At 39.7% G+C, this 20,975-nt stretch overlaps 1 protein-coding gene across 3 annotated transcripts in view; it reads right to left on the bottom strand.

Annotated features, from left to right (window-relative positions):
* Positions 1-20,975, bottom strand: part of SHQ1 (SHQ1, H/ACA ribonucleoprotein assembly factor) — a 96,789-nt gene that overhangs the window by 67,346 nt on the left and 8,468 nt on the right. For all 3 annotated transcript variants that reach the window (XM_037904340.2, XM_043551487.1, XM_043551488.1), the window contains 3 exons: positions 18,215-18,378; positions 14,001-14,113; positions 13,038-13,168 (listed from right to left, as the gene is read on the bottom strand). In XM_037904340.2, coding sequence (XP_037760268.1) covers positions 13,038-13,168; positions 14,001-14,113; positions 18,215-18,378 — 408 coding nt within the window. The remainder of the gene's footprint in view (positions 1-13,037; positions 13,169-14,000; positions 14,114-18,214; positions 18,379-20,975) is intronic.

Genomic DNA, 20,975 nt, shown 5'->3' on the forward strand with positions numbered 1-20,975 from the left:
GCACATTGGAAAGTTCGTGCCTGTAGCTCCAGCCTTGGAGTCGGTGCCTACACAAGGAGCCGCATATTAACTTCTGAAGAGTCGTATGTGGCTCCGGAGCCACAGGTTGGCCACCCCTGCTCTAATGTTTCCACTGGCATCCCGAGCATTGTGCAGCAAAAGCAGTTTTTCAGTGATCTTAATAGCCTGATGACTGCCATTCAAGCTGAGAAGAAAAATCAGGAAGAAAACAATGAACTGGAGATGCAATGATTGCAATAAACAATAAAAATATAAGGGACAAAAAAGAAAAAAACCACTTAGGACAAATGAAACAGCAAATTAGAGGAAGACAAAATATACAGTGTACATAAAAGCTGAAGGAAGAGACAGAAAAGGTTAATTAAAAGTAGATTCAAGGTAAGAACAGAAAACAGCTAAAGGCATTAAATGCTAATGAGACTAGCAGATCCAAAAAAAACTGGTAACGAGATATTAAGAGAACTGAAGAGGTAAAAAACAAAACAATGGAAAATAAGCAAGGAGGAAAGTAAGAGCAATAATCAAACAAATAAAATCTTCAGTTAATTATAATACCATGCAAAAAGATATCTGCATTTGTACTTACTCCTCCCAGTCAAAAACAAAAGTAATCAAATGTTTATTCTAAGAAACTATTTATCATTAAAAAAAATTCTCGACAAATTAGTAAAAGCAGTAACAACAAAAATTCAGCTGCTTTTTAGTTCAACATTTTCAATAGGAAAGTAAATTAAATATCATACTGACTTATGTCATCTTCCCATGAACTTCTACTAGCTTACACAGCATTTTACAAACCTTTGTTCATTAAAAGATCTTCTTTTTTACAAACGCAATATACTTTTCAATTATGTCCGTTTTCATCCATTCTCCCAGCAATGTCCTGCCATTGGCCAACCAGCTGCCAAGTTCCTTCCAGTACTGCCGAATCCTTGAGAGCACAGGTTATCCACAAACACAGGTGGGAGGGGGGCTGAGCTATAGGACAAGTCTATGAGATATAGGACAAGTCTATACAAGAAAATTAAGTCAGCCTAAGTTACATCGACATACAGCGGCCGCAGTCGTTAAATTGCTTTTGCATGTCCACATTATGCTCCTTGTTTCAGCAGTGCGCGTCTCCAACTAGCAGTGCTTGCATCAATGCAAAGAGCAGTACACTGTGGGTAGCTATCCCACTGTGCACCTCACTACTATCTAGCACAGGCTGTTTTGGGAAGGTTTTGCAATGCCTCACGGGAGCAAACGAGTTGCACGGGGTAACTGGGAATATGGTTTCAATGTCCCATGATGCAGTTTTCTCCATCCCATAATTTTATCTGCATCCCAGAATGTTGCACACCTCTTTTCAAAAGCTCTACAAACCCGTGTGTCCGCCATCTCTGCAAGAAGCATGGATCCTACACAGCTCTGCACTACTGTGATGAGTGTTGTGAACAAAGAGTGCCTGATCCTGCAGCATTTCCAGAGCCACAAGGAATATGACAATTCTTTGCAGGCTGGCTTGCTGTGCACCATGAAAAGAAACAATTCAAGGTTGCTGTTGGCCATCAAAGAGCAGCTGCAAACAATGAAGCGCCAGTTCTGGGCCCAAGAAACAAGCACTGACTGGTGGGACCGCATCATTATGCGGGTATGGAATGACAAACAGTGGCTACAGAACTTTCGGATGCACAAGGCCACATTCCTGGAACTGTGCCTGGAGCTCGCCCCAGCCCTCCGGCACAGCAACATCAAAATGAGAGCTGAACTGGCTGTGGAGGGCAAGTGGAGATTTCTGTGTGGAAGCTGGCAACACCAGATTGCTAACGATCAGTCAGGAAACAATTCGGAGTTGAGAAATCCACTGGGGGGGCGGGGTTGCTGTGATGCAAATGTGCCGGGCCATTACTCATGTCCTGCTACGAAGGAGTTTGACTCTGGGCAATATGCAGGACATAGCGGGTGGTTTTGCAGCAACGGGGTTCAGGAACTGCAGTGGGACGATAGATGGCACACATATCCCTATTCTAGCACAGGACCTCCTTGCCACAGAGTACATCAACAGAAAGGGCTACTTTTCTATGGTATTGCAAGTGCTGGTGGCTCACCAGGCACATTTTACCGACATCAACTTGGGATGGCCAGGGAAGATGCATGACGCATGCATCTTTAAAAACACAGGCCTGTTCAGAAAGCTGTAAACAGGCACTTTCTTTCCAGACCAGATGATTACCACTGGGGATATTGAAATGCCTATAGTGATGCTGGGAGACCCAGCCTACCTCTTATTCCCATGGCTCATGAAGCCATACACTGGCCACCTCAACAGCAGCTAGGAGCACTTCAACCACAGTAGGTACAGAATGACAGTTGAATGTGGCTTTGCTGCCTGAAAGGCCTCTGGTGCTGTCTACTCACAAGATTAGACCTCAGTGAAAAAAATATCCCCATGGTTATAGCCAGGGCCATCCCTAGGGAATGTGGGGCCCAGGACAGAGGTGCCAAGTTTCTATCTAGCCACGGTGCTCCCCCCAGCTCCGCCCAGACCTGTCCCCACCCCACCTCTTCCCACTTCTCCCTCCCCCGAGCGCACTGCGCCCTTGCTCCAGATGCAGCAAAACAGCTAATTGGCAGTAGGTGCTGGGATGGAGATGGAGACACTGATTAGCGGGGCCCGCCGGCAGGCAGGAGGCCCTTGGGGGAGGGGGAGGTTGCTGGGGGGGGCTCCTCCTTGCTCCCCCCGCCCTACCATGCCTTACCTCCCCGCCCACTTCCTCAGGAAGCATGGGGCCTCCCAAAGCACAGGGCCCAGGGCAGTTGCCCCAATTTGCCATACCCTAGGAATGGCTCTGGTTATAGCTGTCTGCTGTGCACTTTATAATATCTGTAAAGCAAAGGGGGAGAAGTTCCTGCCAGGGTGGAGGGTGCAGGTGAAACAGCTGTGTGCTGATTTTTAAACAGCCAGATACCAGAGCTATAAGAAGAGTTCGACCTAACTACGACGATCTAAGCGCTCCACCTCTCACAGAGGTGGAGTTACTACGTCAGCGTCGCGGGTGAGTTACATCGGCGGGAGCAATATTTTAGTGTACACGCTTACACTGTTAGGTCGCTGTAAGCTGCCTTGCGTTGCCCTAACCCTGTAGTCTAGACCAGGCCATACACTGGTGCTACTTCAGCAAATTTGCCCTAGTGATAGTGTCAGAAATGTGACAGAAGAGGGCAGGCTACAGAGAGCATAAAGAAGTGGAGAACAGGGGTTTTCAAAATTGCTCTCTGAAACTCTGCTAAGGAGTTCTTGCTTCTACAGCCTTGAACCAAGAAAGAATTTTTGCTTAGGTATGGGCCAATTCAGCAAGGTATTCAAGCACATGCTTAATTTTAAGCACGGGAATAATCCCATTGATTTCAATTGGACTATTCTCAAACCTAAAGTTAGGCACATCTTTAACTATCTGGCAGAACTGAGATCTACTTGTCTTGATAAGAAGTAAGAAAGAGTGAGTCTAGGCTACCCTCAGTTCTGTGAAGAAACAAAGAACTACTGGTGGGAGCCTGGAGGAGGTGAGATCTTTCCTATTTTGATACATCTAGAATATCCTGTTAGGTTCACAAAGGGAGAAAAACACACAAGTAATGTATCAGTAATGTATCAGTGAAGGAATCATTAAGAAAATTTTCTAACTAGAGTCATTATTCTCCTATACTTATTTTATTCTGACACCACTACTTTGCCAGTAATGTACAGCTGTATAATCATTACTGGGGTTATACATATACATTATATATATTTATTTTAAGGGTTATACATTATATATATATATATATATATAAAGCATGGCGAGCCCATTCAAACACTCTTGTCCCATAGTTGAACAGTGATAGTTCTTTACCTGCTTCAACACGTTGAAGGTGCATTCACCTGAAGCCACTGATGCAGGAAAACTGACAAAAATACGCAATGCAATTGTGATATTAGGAAACACCCCACAGAGTCCAAGTTCAAATATTTCTTGAAGCAATTCCTTTGGCTTGCAATCCAATTTAAAGTTTGTGGAATATATTCGTTTGAGGAAGATGACCTGTCACTGAGATCTTTTGAGATTTCTTTGTTGTACTGTTGCTGAAATTGTTCAGCTACAGAAAGTAGATCTTCATTACTCAGTCTATTGAACTTCCAAAGAAACCCAAAAAGAGTACAAATTAGTTGCAGTGACTCAAATCAACGTGTAAGACCTAACTGAATAGAGTCAATGATGACAAGGAAGACATTGACCCTATAATGCTGCTCGGTATCGAATTCAGGAGCTAAGTTGCGATTGGTGGAGAACTCAGATGAAATGCCAATATTCTGTGCTACTAATTTGGACTCAGTCAGGATCGCATCCCATCGATAAGACTTTCAATGTTATCCCTCTCAACATCAAGTGTAGCATTGTGTGCTTCAATTACCAGGTTAGTTTGGTGGATCATTGTAAGTAGCTTCATCCACAAAGATGACATCAGAATGTATTCAAATTTAGACGTGCTTTTGAATAGACTTAAGTTCAGTTCGAGCCTGTGCAGTGAGATTGAGAGATTCAAGCTCATTTAAAGACTCTCTCATTGAATTCAAATGCTGCACAACTGGTTGAACACCATCAATCCGTGCAGACCATCTAGTTTTGGACATCCCATGCAGTGAAACAGGAAGATACTGCTTCAGAATTTACCACCTTTGTGGACTGTTAGTGAAGAGATTGTACATTTGCTGAATAGTTCCAAAGTAAGTAATTGCCTCCTTGCATGATTCAGCACAGTCAACACCTACAAGGTTAAGTGTGTGGTTTCCACAGCTGAGGAAAATACAGTCTGAATTATGCTCAAGCACAACTGCTTGTACGCCTTTGTACTTCCCAGCCATATTAGATCCATTGTCATCGGCTTGACCAATTCAGACTTGAAAATCTAACTTAAAACCTTCTAGAATTGCTAGTACTTGAGCAGCAATTTCTTTTCCAGTTTTTCTCATGAAATCATCAAATAAATCTTTCTTCAATTGAAAATTTTGAGCTGTCTACAATCCTAACCTATCAAATAACCATAGTAGTCTGTTCTTTGTGAGAACAATCTGGAGTGGCATCAACAATGATTGAAAAATACTTGACATTTCGAATCTCATCAAGAATTGTTGTTTGTACGAATGACCCACATAGCTCATTAAACTCGTTTTGTATGCGTGTGGAGAGATAATGGACTTGCATGTGCTTTTGACTCTCTTGCGATTCTCGAACACGTTTAACATGCTCTGATAAAAAGTGGGTCATATTTGCTGAGGAGCTCAACTATGCCCAGAAAATTTCCATTTGCACGATCACCAATATGTTGACTGGAACCAAAGAAAGACAATCCCCACTCAGAAAGAAAAAGGATGACATTCAGGATCCGCTCAAGAAGTTTTTTCCAGTTATTAGTTTCTGTAGAGAGTTCACTCAAGAGTAAATTCTCAACTGAACTTTCAGCTGATGCTGCCCTACTGGCTGATTTCCATGCAACATAGTTTTCTTTGTGTGACACTGAACTCTCATGTGATGGTATCTGGTCTTTCAACTTCCTCCAGCCTCTGTTGATGCTCCATCCTGATTGATCAGAGAGAACTGATGCATTTGTAGCACTTTTGTTCAAAATGAAGCAGGGTGCACAGTACAGAGATTGTTTTTCCGTACTCCAGCATAACCAGTCTCTTGTGCAAGTCTCACCATTTGGAAGAGTTTTTGTCAGCACATGAGTAGGGAAAGTATGATTATCAGCATCTTGTGGAATGTTACTTGTAATTTCAAAACAACTAATTTGAAGAAAAGATTGCATTTGGGCAGCATTGCTTTTGTCAATAATTCCAATGTCAGTCACAGTCAAACCTGTCAAGTACAGTACTCATGAATTGCTCTTGCTGCGTAAGATCGACACCTTCCTGTTGCTCTTGAGTTTCTTGATCGTACACAGGATCTTCTGCTGCAGCTGTTACTGTTGGCACATCTCCTTGACTACTGTCCTCATGTTCATGTATTGGCATTGAAATATCACCTGTTGCAGCTGCGGAGTTTTCATTATCTGTAGCATTGTTTGTTGGGTAAGGTGTGTTTTCCAGTGGTTTGAGAAATGAAGTTATTGGCTTTGAGCTCTTAGCTGCTGCTTCACTCAGTTGTTTTCGCCATCTCTTGCTTGCACCACTTTCAGATCTCCTCTTCATAGTGATCTATCTGGTCAATACATAGCCTACCCACCCTTAAAATATTCTGCTGTAAATAAGTAGCTTATCTACACTTGAAATCTTCTACTGTAAATATGTACACAAATGATGAATGGTACACAAATGCTGTAAAGACTTAAAAGGAAGGAATACTAATTAAGAACACAAAATGAAACAGACAGACAGGTTATTATCCCTATCACTGAATCAAAACTCAAGCACACAAGGTATAATATAACATGCTGAGCTGAAGACAAAGGGATGACATATATATAGTAAACACAGACACGGATACAGACAGAGGGATAATGTCCAAAAATTTCAAACGTGTGTCCTCACGAAACTCACTCTACAAGATTGTCCTCACAAATCTTCACCTTGAATCTGGGCCTATAGACTACGAAAGCCTATGATGATGGCCAAGTTACCAAGCTAGGTCTCAACCAACCAACCAGTCACCTCTTTTAGCTACCATATGAAGATAATAATGAGGAACTCTCACACATAAATAATTCCTTAGTCAACTAGACGTAAAACTATAAAGACACTAAAATGTAACAATTCTCTACCTTTCAACACGCACTTGATCCAGCACCAGCCACTAGTAATGGTTTGTTTATATAATCAGCTTATCTGAGAGGTCATGTTCATCATGGTCTAATCTTGTGCCATCAGAACAGATGTATTTTAATATTTATGAACATTTTGAACTCTTTAATATGACAAAATCTATATCAGTTAACAAAAAAATTATGTCTGTTACCAAATCACATCTCTTATTTGCTTAAATTTACAGCTCTAAGCTGAGAGTGTGTATCACATTTTGGTCCGATAGGGATGCGCATAAAAACAAGTTGTGAAACTTATTAAATGCCAAAAAATTAACAAGTGTCTAAATTTGAGGCTCCCTTTGAGCTTTGAGGCTCCCTTTGAGCTCCCAGGCCAAATGGCCCTGCTGGCCTCTGTCGAGTACAGGCTCTCATCCTGTTCTCGACAACAGGTCGCCACTATCTCGCAAACCAGAATTCTCTAACAAGCCTCTGGCACAACATCTACTTTTACACCGTTGATAGTTACAACAAAAAAGGCATAACACATTGACTACCATCTTTGAAACAACAGTTCATCCAGCTGGTATAAAAAAAAACAAGTGAAGGAGACTGATATTTTACTGGGTGTGATGCATGGCCAGAAAGGGTTAAGCATCCTACAGGATACATGATCCAAATTCAACCTTTAGGGACACATTGGTAGATAATGTTTGTGTTTTTTTGTGTTTACATAAATACTGTTAGCGGTTAACAATGTAATCAAACAGTCCCTGTCTATGCTGTATTCTGTTAATTCAGAGATCAAAAGGAGAACATTTAAATGAACTGTAAATATATTGATATCATTGTATTGATTTCTCTTTGACGTATATAGCAAATCACCTTCAAATGGCAGAAAACAGGCAATTGCCTTATGTTAATCTATGTAGCTAATTACCAGTGATGCTTAGGAAATAGGTCTACTTCAGAGTCAGGATGATTGCCTATTGTTCAGCTAAGAACTCTGAGCTGTCAAGAGAAGGCCGGGAACTACCTACAAAACTCTTGGGTCCTGATCCTTTTTATCTCAGATCTGCTTAATGCTTTATGCAGAGAAAGCTTAAGTCGTAAGACCCCACCTGGATCACTCTGGATATAAACATTGGACTGAATCCATGGACTAATTCTGAAAGAACTCTTTGCAACTACAAAGCTCACCATCTCTATGAAATTGATCTCAGAACTGTACTCATGTTTGTGGGTATACTGATCTTTTAACCAATATTCTCTCTCTCTTTTCTTTTTTAATAAATTTTAGTTTAGTTAATAAGAATTGGTAAGATCTGAAATATTCTTTAACTTGACAGGTGATTTGTCCGATCCTTTGGGATTGACAGAACTTTCTTATTCAATGAATAAGGTTTTCAGTAATCCTCATCATATTTGACTTGAGAGTCTGGGTAGAAGCCCAAGGCTGGGTTGCTATAAGGGAACTAAGTTTCTCGCTTCTGTGTAACCAGTAAGGTATTGTAGAAGCTGTTTTGTGCTGGCTTGGTAAATCTAAGTATTGGAATATCCACCAGTTAGGGGGATTGTCTGCCCCATTCTTTGAAGTTTGCCCTGATTGAGTAACCTCAATGTGCCATCGCCCTCCCACCCCCGTCCTGGGACCCCAGTCACACTGGGTTGACCAGATAAGGAGCAAGAACTTTGAACACAGATGTAAGCCCTTGTTTTAGAGGACTTATAGAGAAAATGCTAAATTTAAAAAAATATTTTACAGAGAATGGTGATGCGGGTCCATTTTTAAACCACTTTAGGCTGAAAAAAAGTGATTATTTTGGGCTTCTATTACCTCTATAGGTATTTAGTATGTATAGGTATAAGTATGATCAGGCTAGCTCAAATTTCCATTCAGGCACCCATTCAAAGTAAAAAAGACAGTAAAATTGATGAAGGTGGGCTAATTACAAAAAAATAAATTTTTGCTTTTCAGTTTAAACTTTCACTGAATTCTGCAAATAAGTGCTCTCTAATGCCAAAATAGAATCGTTCTGACTATACAGCCACTCCATAATGGACTGAGTCATATATCCATTATAAATCACTTACATTTTGCAACATTAATTGGTTTACAAATATAATACAAGTAATAGTGCTTTTTAAAATTTTCTTACAAGTGGCACAAATAGAAATGGATTCCTTTTTCAATAAATTTCTGTCAGGAATAATGAGTATCTCCACAGTTAGAAAGAAATGTCCCTTAAAGCTGAAAGTCATAAAATGGAACTTAATACAATATTACTATATACATATTATCTGATTATATAAGATAACATGGTAGGAGTAAATGTGTATCGTCTTGTTTTCTGCAAAACTACACAGCATACAAACTATACGTACACGAAAGCTTAACACATGTACTACACAAGCATTGCTTTTCAAGCCATGGAAAGACAGGCTGATGAAGGACAAAAGAAGTTACCCATTCTACAGTAACTGTGGTTCTTTGAGATGTTGTCAACACAGAACCCACTGTAGGTGTGCCTGCATCTGATGAGCATGAGATCAGATTTTTTTTTTTTTTTTTTTTTTTTTTTTTTTTAACACAACAGTGTTCCTCAGGGCTGCAAATGCACCCTGTGCCTCCTCATGCTTCTATGCAAGAGCAGAGTGACCACAGCCCTCCTTTAGTTCCCTGGCAATTCAAAGCCCTTGGTAGCTGAGGACTCTGAAAAGCAGGGATAGAGAACAGGTTGGGGGATCCACACTGACAACATCAACTTGAAGAACCAAAGAAACCATAAGGCAAGTAACTGTCCTTTCTTCTTCAAGTATGCATGAGAGTGAATCCCACTTCAGGTGAATGGCAAGCATTACCCCTCAGGATGGGAGGAATGAGGAGTTTCAGCTGCATCAGTCAAACCTTGATTGTAATACTGCTCTTCTAAACTTAGTCCTGACCCAGCTGCTAAGTCCACAGTGTTTGACAAAAGTCAGGGAGTTACTCCATGTCATTGCCTTGTACATCTCTGATATTGGCAAATGTCTGAAGAATGTAAATGTCACTCTGTAATGAGTCTTGATGTTCAGTGGGAGAGATTCACCAGCCAACTGTTAACACAAGGAGATACATTGTTGTAGCCAATTGTGATATTCTCTGAGATGAGATGGCTTAACCTTTACAACACCCATCTACAGCCATAAGTAGAGAGGGTGAGTCTCAATGGTTTTGTCCTATCAATATAACAAAGCAAAGTCTTGGAAACATCTAGTGTGCAATTTATTTTCTCCCAGTTCATAATGTGCTTTTTGATGGATTGATTCAGATAAAGTTTCAGACCACTCTGAGGATGAATTTTGGGTAAGGCCTTAATACTAACTTGTCCCTATATAATAAAAAAGAAACATTCAAGAAATATTCTTCAAATAGTTTGAAAAGGAATAAGTCTGAAGCTTAGCCGGGGTAGCTGGTCAGATACTCGCTGGGTTCTGTCTCACTGAAGGCAGTAGGAGGGCAGTAAGAAGGAACCAAGGGAGGGTAGTGGCAACTCCACACCTTATGCCCTTGCATGGGAGGGCACAGGGCAGCCCCCATGGGCACTGCTGTAAATTCAGTCTGGCACACAACAAACACTTTCAGTGGTATACAAACTGACATGACCAACAAACTACAGGTTTATCATACAATGGGCATCATCTAAATCAATCTCAAAGGATATTATAATAAATGCAATATTAGTTTGTGCCACTAGAGTGCCTGTACTTTTAAACTCTCTGACATTTTGCAGCTGGGCATTGTCCCTAGCCTCCTGAGACTTTTTAATATGGGCATGATCCAAAGCTCTTTGAAATCATCAAAAGCCTTCCCATTGACTTCAGTGAGCTTTGGTTCAGGCACACACGGCACCCTTGCCTTCTGCAATCAGATGTCTGCCCAGTCCTACTGGATAACACAGCCACTCACAACCAGTAAGAGAAATCCTTCCCTTTCCACAATATACAGGCTCAATTCATACATGTGCTCTTTCAATATCACTTCCTCTTCGGCAATACCCTGACGCATCAGTTCTTTTCCAAAATATATCACTAATACAGATCTGGAGACAGTCAACTTGCATTTTCCTTGGAAGTATTGAGTAAAATATTTTTGTGACATTCCTGTTACTTCTAACTCTGTATAAACAGAAATTCTTTGAATCTTCGTTGTAACTCAAATTGGCTGCACTGTCTTTGATTTTATTGCTTTAATACTTTCTTCAAACATAGAGAACTCATCAGATTGCTCAATGATTGCTCCTCCACAGCATGTACATACTTTCTGTACCCTTGAGGCTTCCGGCTCCCTCATGCATCTGCATTAATGACAGATCTCCAAGTGGAACCTGCACTCCCTCTCATGGTGATTTCTTCTATCACATCTAAATCAGGGTTCAACAGCCTCCACTGGTTTCAGACTCTCACTCGGTTCCCTGTCATCTCTTGCTAAAGTTTCCACTGACACAATAGCAGCTTCTTTCTCAAATCTCCTTCAGTCAACAATTTCTTTTGGCTGCTGTCATTACATAACCCAAACACCACACAGTCCTTTAATGAGTCATTTAAATTTACACGAGTGCTCACAAAATGTCGTGAGTTTCTTAAATTCAGCCAACAGACTGTGGGGTTTTGATCACGTTTGTGACATCAAAACTAAACTTCTCCCCTATAATGAGCCATCTGGGAAAGAGATGGTCCCTTAGGACTGTCCCAATCGCTGCATAACTTTTCCCGGTTGGATCACTAAGGCTTGTCAAGTTTTTGAGTCATTTCTGAGTCATTTCCTATAAACCCCATGTTTTTCTTCAGGAACATCATTTGCAAAAAAAAAAAAAAACAACTATTTATTCTATCAATATAATCTGTCCACTGTTCTTCATTTTTGTTGTATTCTGTAACATGGCCAAATGTGGTAACAACTGTATTAAATGAGAAGTCAACAGTGAGAGCAAACAAAAGAAATAAACCTCGCTACCTTTTTGTTTCCATGTCTCTCGCACTTTTGTCCAATGTCTTTAATCTACTGTGTCTCCAATTTATGTGATGTGTGTGTTAACAATGCCTCATTGCAATGGCTGGATGGAGATCAATGAGAGAATGCACCAGAGCTGTTGCAACACACACTGTTTACCCAGATTCCCTTCTATTTCCTGTGTGAAAGGTCAGAGTACAAGGAACTAGAGCCTAGAAACACAAAGTAATATTTGTACATATGGATCCCATGTTTGATGTATTAACAATTATCATTTAGTATGGCAAATCCTGTGTTCCTAAATCATCTAGGAGATGATATGACGATCAGAGAACATATATAAAGGTTACAGTCAACTCTAAAACCACTTTATGTAAAAGTAGTAATCTCACACAGATACCCATTAACAGTACTGTCACAAGTTCATCCTCTAAAGATGAAACACATCTTGTAGGCCATAAAACAAGGAATGGAAAGAAGCCCACAGGATACATAAAAAACATATGTGGAATAACCACCTGTGGAACAATATAACATACAAGTTTCTAAAGATGATTCATATATTGTATAGAAATATTGGCTGATATTAGGACAGTTTTATGCAAATGATTCTGAACAATGAGACGTACAGTACAGTGTCTGCATCATATTCACAAGTGGATACAAAAATTAATTACTACTGTATTTTCAAAAAAAGGAAATATCTGGTACCAGGAGAACAATGACTTATGAAAATCTGAAAAAAGGAGATATACTAATAACACATGAGGCACTCCCACATTCCAGCTAATATAATGTCCAAACAAAGACAGTTTTAATTTGATATTACATTTCATGACTGTCAACTCTTGAGTGGTTTCCATGAAGTCCTTAAAATCTATAGCAAAGTCTTAAAAGGGAACTGAGTCTTCAGAGATCACTGATGTGTCTAATATAATCCTTGAGAACAGATGACAAAGAGCTAAAACTATAGTTTCTTCTGAAGATACAAGGTTGCATAATAATGAATTGCACAAAACTCTAGTAGTTTATATATAAATGCTGCAGGAGAGATGACCAATATCTCCTATCCAAACAGACACTCAACTCTTCAAAACAACCTCATTATAATCATCCTTGAAATAAATAATGACAAACGGTGGTATTAATATTACAGATTGGAAATTGCTAGCTAGAACCATGACTTTTCATCTTGAAGACAGCTTTCTGGCAAGTAATGTGGAACAGAAGCAATAAAAATTAAATGAAATGTATACACTCTTACCGAACGTTGTTTGACTAACATGTTCCTGATGACACCTTCCCTGGGAAGCCATCTTTTTTGCATAAGCATCAACCCACCAGGGCTTGTACTTCAAAACATGCTGAATGACTTCATCTTCAAAAAAGTCAGCACTGGAGAAAAGAGTCGCTTGTTATTTATTTCAGTGTATAGTACACATACAAAAAAACACCAATCCCAGATTCTCTAGAGGCATTTGCCATTCACTAAAAATTAGGGGTTTCAAGCAATTAAAAAATTAATTACAATTAATTGGGCGATTTAAAAAAATTAATTGATTAATCACACTATTAATCGCACTGTTAAACAATAACAGAATATCATTTATTAAAAGTTTAAAGGGTTAACTGATTAAAGGGCCCGCCAGCACAGCCAGGGGGCTGCTCTGGCCGGGTGGCACTGCTCTGGGCTCACTAACAAGGGGATGGGATCTGAGCAACAAATAAAGGGTGACTTAAGCAAAAGTCAAATGATCACAGAACTCAGAGAAACATTGTAGAATCCATCTAAAAAGACAATGTTTATCTGCTCATGGTTAAGATGGGTTGACTGCCATTGTTACTTAGGAGAAAACAGAACTACGATGTCTACAACCTAAAATGCTGGCAAGGATTGGTTACCCTGTTGCTTGAGAGGTCAACTATGAAATAATATTCTGCAGTTCGCAGCAGCAGCAGCTCTGCTTGCGTACAGTATGGCCTTTGAGTTTAACTGACCAGCGAAGTAAGCCTGAAGTGGATGAGCAATGTCTTGTGTCACTGTCACACTTATCAACACCCTCTAAAGTCTAGTGTTATGAGACATGAAGAGTCAGGCAAATAAGAAGTAAACCCTTTTTTTTTTTTTTTCAAGAGATTTGAAAATCCATCATCTATTAAATGGCAAAATACATTTATTTTAGCTGATGTAAATTCACTTCATCAGGAGGAATAAAGTAGTACTTACAGATAGTGATCAGGATCAAACTTAGCAGCCTCAGTCTCCAGTCGTTTCTGTCTGCGTCCATCTGCAGGGGTTAAGTCTGGATCCTTAACGTCAATAACATCACTGAGTTCATCCTGGAAAGGCAACAAGAACAAAAAGAATAAATGAGAGTTTAGAAGCAATGCTGAACAGCCTTATACTAAGGTGAGCTATTAGAATGATAGGTGCCACTACCAAGTCTCCCTTACTGAAAAGCTATGCATTATGGGTAAGGCTGTGATTTAGTCACAGAGATCATGGAAGTCATGGAACCAGTAACTTCCAAAGACCTCCATGACTTCAGCCAGTGCCAGCTGGGATCTGCAGGGTCCCCTGCAGCCTGTGGAGGCAGGGAGCTGTGCGGTTCCCCCAACTCTGCTGTGGCAGGGTGACCAGGGAGCGCCAAGCCCACATGGACCGTGGAGACCCCTGGAGCTCCCAGTCCACTGGTAGATGCCCAGGCTCCACATTTTGTCATGGATATTTTTAGTAAAACTCAGGGACAGGCCATGGGTTTCCATGAATTTTTTATTGTCCGTGACCTGTCTGTGACTTTTCCAAAAATATCCATGACAAAATCTTAGCCTTAATTATGGGTCATAATGCTATGCCTTTCATTGCATAATTTGTTTTTATGCACAATTAATATAATTACATTTATTTTGTTTTTAAGACATTAGCTTAAAGTAGAAACAGTAAACGATGAAATAAAAAAAGCTCTGACCTGGATCCAGTATTTCCCCCATATTTTACAATTCTACTGCTTTTTGATTCATAATGTATCTGCTGTTGATTCCATGTTGATTGTAATAATGAAAATTGGGTGCTATCTTTGTTAAATCTACTTCAATCAGTTCTGCTCACCTGCACCACACCTTTTAAATACAGACTGAGTTGCTTAAATAAAAGATGGCCAAATGCCTTGGGTGTTTCTAACACTATACATTCTGTTTGGACTTTTCTCTTGGTTACAAAGAAAAAGATGCACTATTTTTCATTAATGCCTCAAATTTGCAATACTTAATGAAAGCTATTGCAATAAAGATACAGACAAAAACCAGGCATTATTGTTCTTGCAATTCTAGGGCCCAGTCCTACAACATGTTGTGTATCCACAAATCCCCACTGACTTCTACATTCTGCACCTGAGATCGCAGGACTGTTTATGCACAAATTGACACTCTTAATATTGAAGTGGGCAATCATTAGTAATTTGGAATTTCACTGTAATAATCAAACTAATGGGGGTGTAATAGGTACTTCTGCAGGAATTCCATGGCAACAGACCAATTAATATACGTGCTATTAGAATATGAAAGCTTTCCCCCAATGTTACTTCACTTTTCCACTTTAAGACATAATAATTCATGCAGTAACCAAGTTATATGGTCTTGGCATTACAGTTAGAGTTGACAGAAACAGCTAGTACTTCTACCTCTTGGTATTATGTACAGAAACAAAACATTAGTTAGTAAATTGTCTATAATCTACTACCATAATAAATGCTGTACATATTTGTGATATCTTTATGTAATCCTTATTCTCTCCAGGCTGGAATAAATTGGAGATGAACTACAAACAGTCAATAAACAAAGAAACTGTTTAGTGTATATTAGCAATGCAGATTTAAGCCTACAGTTTAAGACTTTGATCCAGCAAATTGTTCCACACACGTAGATTCCTGTGTCTGAGCAGTGCCCCACTGACTTTACGGAGTCTACCCAAGCAGAACAACTTGGAGGACTGGGGTCAAAGTTAGTAACAGTTTCTTCTAAGCAAATAATACATACACCAATCTTATTTCAATTGTTTTTAATAACTGTATCACCAATATGAATAATTGAAGTGTCCTTTTTAGTTCATTTTACTCTGAGATAACTCCAAAACCATAAGCAGTTTTACTATCTAGTTAATAATTTTATTATTGTGAACATCTGGCATAAACATATATAGTCAGACAAGAATGCAGTAATTAGTCCAGACTGATGCACTTCTTTTGCAAGTTAGCTAGAACTTTCTCCCTAGACTACACACATACAACAAACTATAAAGTATATCCTTCAAAATCCACTTCTAAGTTTTGGATATAAAGTCAAGATTTTGTTTACAATTATATTAAACAATATGTATGCATTTAGCACTAACTCTGAAAACAAAACCACAGTTTATCAACAAGCAACCTACGTATCTATCTTCTGACTGACTTCACTTATATACTGCCATGGATCCACAGGATATGTGCTACACCTCAACTTTTAAACAGTTCACTGAAGGTACCCCTTCAGCATTCCAGATCCCTAAGAGGTCCCACTCTTCCTCAAGGGTAGGCCACACAGCCTCATCGCTTCCAAGATCGAGTGTCTGGGCTCCAGCACTCCTGTTTCTCTCCATGAACTCTGCCCAGAATATCCAACTGAGATGGTCTCTGAACAGGAGTCTTTTACCCTATACAAGGATCAGTGCACCTTAGCAAATATCTGCAGTAACGTGAGGCAGCTATGTGACAAAACACCTATGTCTCCTCCTCTTTACACCCAGCACATAGCAGTACAAAGCACAGAGGGAAACTGAGGTGCACACTGGATTCATAAGTACTAAAAAAATTCCCACATCTGTAACATATATATGTATTTTACATCGTTATATGGCATTATAATCTTTAACATATTTATCCTCATACCACTTTCATGTAGAGAAGTACTATTTTCCTTATTTTACAGCTGGGCAATTCAGACAAGAGAACAGAACGGACTATAAAATAATTTAATTTTGCATTAGATAAAATCTTTGCATTTCCAAGTTGATAGTTCAAAGCATTGTTTGTCCTCATTTTTAGACCCATCTTTTCAATGACATAGAATCATAAAAATGTAGGACCTTGAAGGGTCCTCAAGAGGTCATCTAGTCCACTCTCCCTGTATTAAGGCAGAACCAAGTAAGCTAGACCATCGATGGCAGGCATTTGTCTAACCTGTTCTTAAAAACCTGCAATGAAGAAGACTCCAACCTATTCCAGAACTTAACTACGTTTATAGTTAGAAAGATTTTCCTAATATCTAACTCAAATCTCCCTGGTTTCAGATTAAAACAATTACTTCCGGCTCTGCTTCAGTGGACGTACTAATCACCATCTTCTTTATAACAGCCTTTAACATATTTGAAGACTTATCAGGTCCCACCCTTAGTCTTTTTTGCTCAAGACTACACAGGGAAAGGTCTTTTAACCTTTCCTCACAAGTCAGGTTTTCTAAACCTTTTATCACTTTTGTTGCTCTGCACTCCCTCCAATTCGTCCACAACTTTCTTAAACTGAGACACCCAAAACTGGACACAAGACTTTAGCTGAGGTGTCACCAATGCCAAGTAGAATGAAACAGTGACTTCCCATGTCTTACATACAACACTCTGATGGGTATTAACAGGAATATTAACCATTTTTGCAACTGCATCATGTTGTTGGCTCACATTCAAATTGCGATCCACTATAACTCCCAGATCCTTTTCAGCAGTACTACTGCCTAGCCAATTATTCCCCATTTTGTAGTTGTGAATTGGATTTGTTCTTCTTAAGTGCAGTACTTTGCTCATCTTTACTGAATTTCATCATGTTGCTTTCAGATCAACTCTACAATTGATCCTGGTCATTTTGAATTCTAACCTTGTCCTCTAAAGGGCTTGCAACCCCTCCCAGCTTGGTGTCACCCGCAAATTTTATAAGCATATGCTCTATTCCATTAACCAAGCCATTAGTGAAAACACTGAGTAATATCAGAACCAGGATTGACACTTGTGGGAACCCACCAGATACATCCTGCCAGTTTTACCACAAACCATTGGGAACCACACTTTGAGTACGGTCTTTCAACCAGTTATGCACCCACCTTACAATAATCTCATCTAGACCACATTTCACTAGTTTGCTTATGAGAATGTAATATGGGACTGTGTCAAACGCCTTACAAAAAATCAAGATATATCATATCTACTGCTTCCCACTATCCACTAGGCCAGTAAACCTGTCAAAGGAGGAAATGAGGTTGATTTGGCATGATTTGTTCTGGACAAATACATGTTGCTAAATTGAACACATCTGAAACATTATTGCACTGACTTTAAGTCCAATTGAAATCAGCATGTTAGGTCATACCAAACACTATAAACTTTATAGCGGTCGCTTTTAAAGAAAAATCACACACCTGCAATCGCTGAAAAACTCCTGATTTCAAATTTCCAAACCCATAGCAGCACTGTAAATGTAAAGTGCTTTCTGCAATTTCATGATAAGGGGTCTGTTCAATTTCCCAGTCAAATTCTTCCTCTTCCTCCTCCTCCTCCTCCTCAGCTAGCTCAGCAGAGGTACCTAGAAATGTTTTGTATCATAACAAAAGAAAAGGATCTCAAATTTGATACTTTAGTCGAAGTGTAGCTAATGAAAAGATTACTAGTTAATCTATGAATCAGGCTTTTTTGTTTTACTAATTTTTTAAACTATTAGAAAAACTTTTCTAGTATCAGACGACCCTATAGTTTCCAGAGAAAGAAAGGAAAATGGAAGATCGACAAAGGATTTTGTACCATTAACAGATTTCAGCAATAACAAAGTCTGCATTAATTTATCTACTGCTGTTTAGATTTTTTTTTCTTTAAAATGACACTATCTGGCTTGGTGAAAAATATAAACTATAGTTACAAAGTTCAATGCTAAGCCATGAAAACTATATGGGGGATAATTTAGTAGTTGTACATATAAATGTCATTTAAGTACCAAATGCATAAGTATATATTCACTGTGTGCATATGCGTGGCCCACATACCAGTATACAAATTAGATCCATGTCCTTCTTAGCTCATGAAAGCCTGTGGGTAAATTCTGGAGTTGTTTTTGAATGTCAACACCTCTATTCAGGAGTGCAAAACATCAGGTGCTGCTGACAAATCTGTTACTTCTGGGGGAATTCTGCATCATTGTGCATGTGCAGAATTCATGTCGCCCATAGAATTTTTTTGTCCACAGAAAATACATTCTGCTAGAGGCACTAGTTATGTCTTTCACCCACCAGGAGCTACTATGGCGCCAGAACAGATGTCAGCTGCTCCTGGGTGGGAGCAGCCAGCTGCAGATAGAGAGGAGAAGATGCTGCGTTCCTCACAGTGCCCTGCTCACGAGGCCAAGTGAGGAGGTACAGGGCATGGGGGGGGGACAGAAAGCATAGGGCACATGGGACTACTGCGGGGGAGGCACATATCAGGGTTCAGAAGGGCTAGTTGGGGGGACAGAGGCAGATGTGCCTGACTGAATGAGAGAGGCTAGGGATCAGCCAGGGTCTGCATGGGAGAGGCTCCCCAACAATTCCTTACCCCCCACCAGAAAAGAAACAACTGTTCAATACTTCTCCCATCCACACCCAACAACCCTCTAGGTTCACTCCCAGGCTCCTTCCAAACAATTACTTCCCTCTCCCTCAGCTCCTCCATTACCCGAATCCCCCAAGCCTTTGCACTGCTTCTGAAGAGTGCGGAAAATACACTTCTGTATTGTAGTTTAAATGAATTATTACTCAAAGTTCTGTATTAATATGCCTAGTAAGAAATCTATTTGTCAAAAAATATTTCCTGAATCTTTTTTGTTGTTTGTATTGTTACAGACATACTTGCTGACAGGTGGTATGAAATACATTACCAAAATAATTGAAAGTGGCATGATTATATTGTTATTTTGACATATAAAATATGCAGTATTTTGCAGAATTCTAAAATATTGCATGCAGAACTTTTAATTTTGGGGGCAAAATTCTCCCAGGAGTAATCTGTGCTCAAATGGCTCCACTATTTTCTTTAAGAGCTCCCAAAGAATGGTTATGGGTCATTGTTCACCTGCACCCACAACTCTCTTTAGCAGGGTTCCACAGGGTTCTACATGACCCACCTTGTCTGACATGTCTCTGGATCCATCAGGAGGATCAGAGAGGATTGTATTTGTATGACATCAACATGTGCATGTGATTGTATGACACCTACATCTAAAACTTCATTTTATCTTAGTCAGCATGACTGACAACCCTTCCCAGTGCCTAATAGAGAGCAAACCTTGGATGAGAGCTAGCCTGAAGAGACTCGATCCACAGAAGACTAAGATAATGAGCAGAGACTGGAGGAGGCAACTGGAAGGAATGTCAGGTTATATCAGCTTTTTGACTGAAGGTTGTATTCCCCAGCATTTGTAACTCAAGATTAGAATTTGACGGTTCATGATAGTTCATTTTTGCCTCTCAATAGCCAAATGGCATTTGTTCTAAGAGCCGTTTTTACACATACTTGGCAAAAAGACAATGACTTTATTTTGGATGCAAGCCTCATCAGTTATGTTTGCTTGATGGGTACTGCATTGTGCTCTACCCTCGATTACACCTTAAGACCACTCAGAATGCTCAGATAATCAGTGAGTCACATTCTGTACTATTAAGCAATGTTTCATACAGAGAGACCCTCATGTTAATGCCCCATGCACGATCAGGACCCCACATTCCTACATGTGATAATGGAGGCTCAGAGACAAACCAGATATATACCAAGAGCGAAACTGTGGCCCCACTGAAGTCAATAGCAAACTTCACATTGACTTCAATAAGGCCAGGATTTCACCCCCAAGATCACAACTCCATATATTAAAAAAAACCATCACACACACACACAAGGAAAGAGATATTGCTAATTATTTGGTAAGAAGACAATCACACAATTAACCACATTTATTCAAGCCTTCTTCTATATGTAACAGCATTCTTAGGTCTTTTGCAGGGGTTGAACCTGAGACCACAAGATCTAATGAGCTACTATTACTTGAGCTAAAAGACCAGATACCTTAGCACAAAGGCAGCAGCAGAATCTCAAACCTCTATGGATCATACAAACACAGGGGAACAAAGGATTAGTAAGTGTTATATATTTTGAGATGCA

Source organism: Chelonia mydas, chromosome 7, assembly GCF_015237465.2.
Source record: "Chelonia mydas isolate rCheMyd1 chromosome 7, rCheMyd1.pri.v2, whole genome shotgun sequence".
Classification (NCBI taxonomy): Eukaryota; Metazoa; Chordata; order Testudines; family Cheloniidae; genus Chelonia; species Chelonia mydas.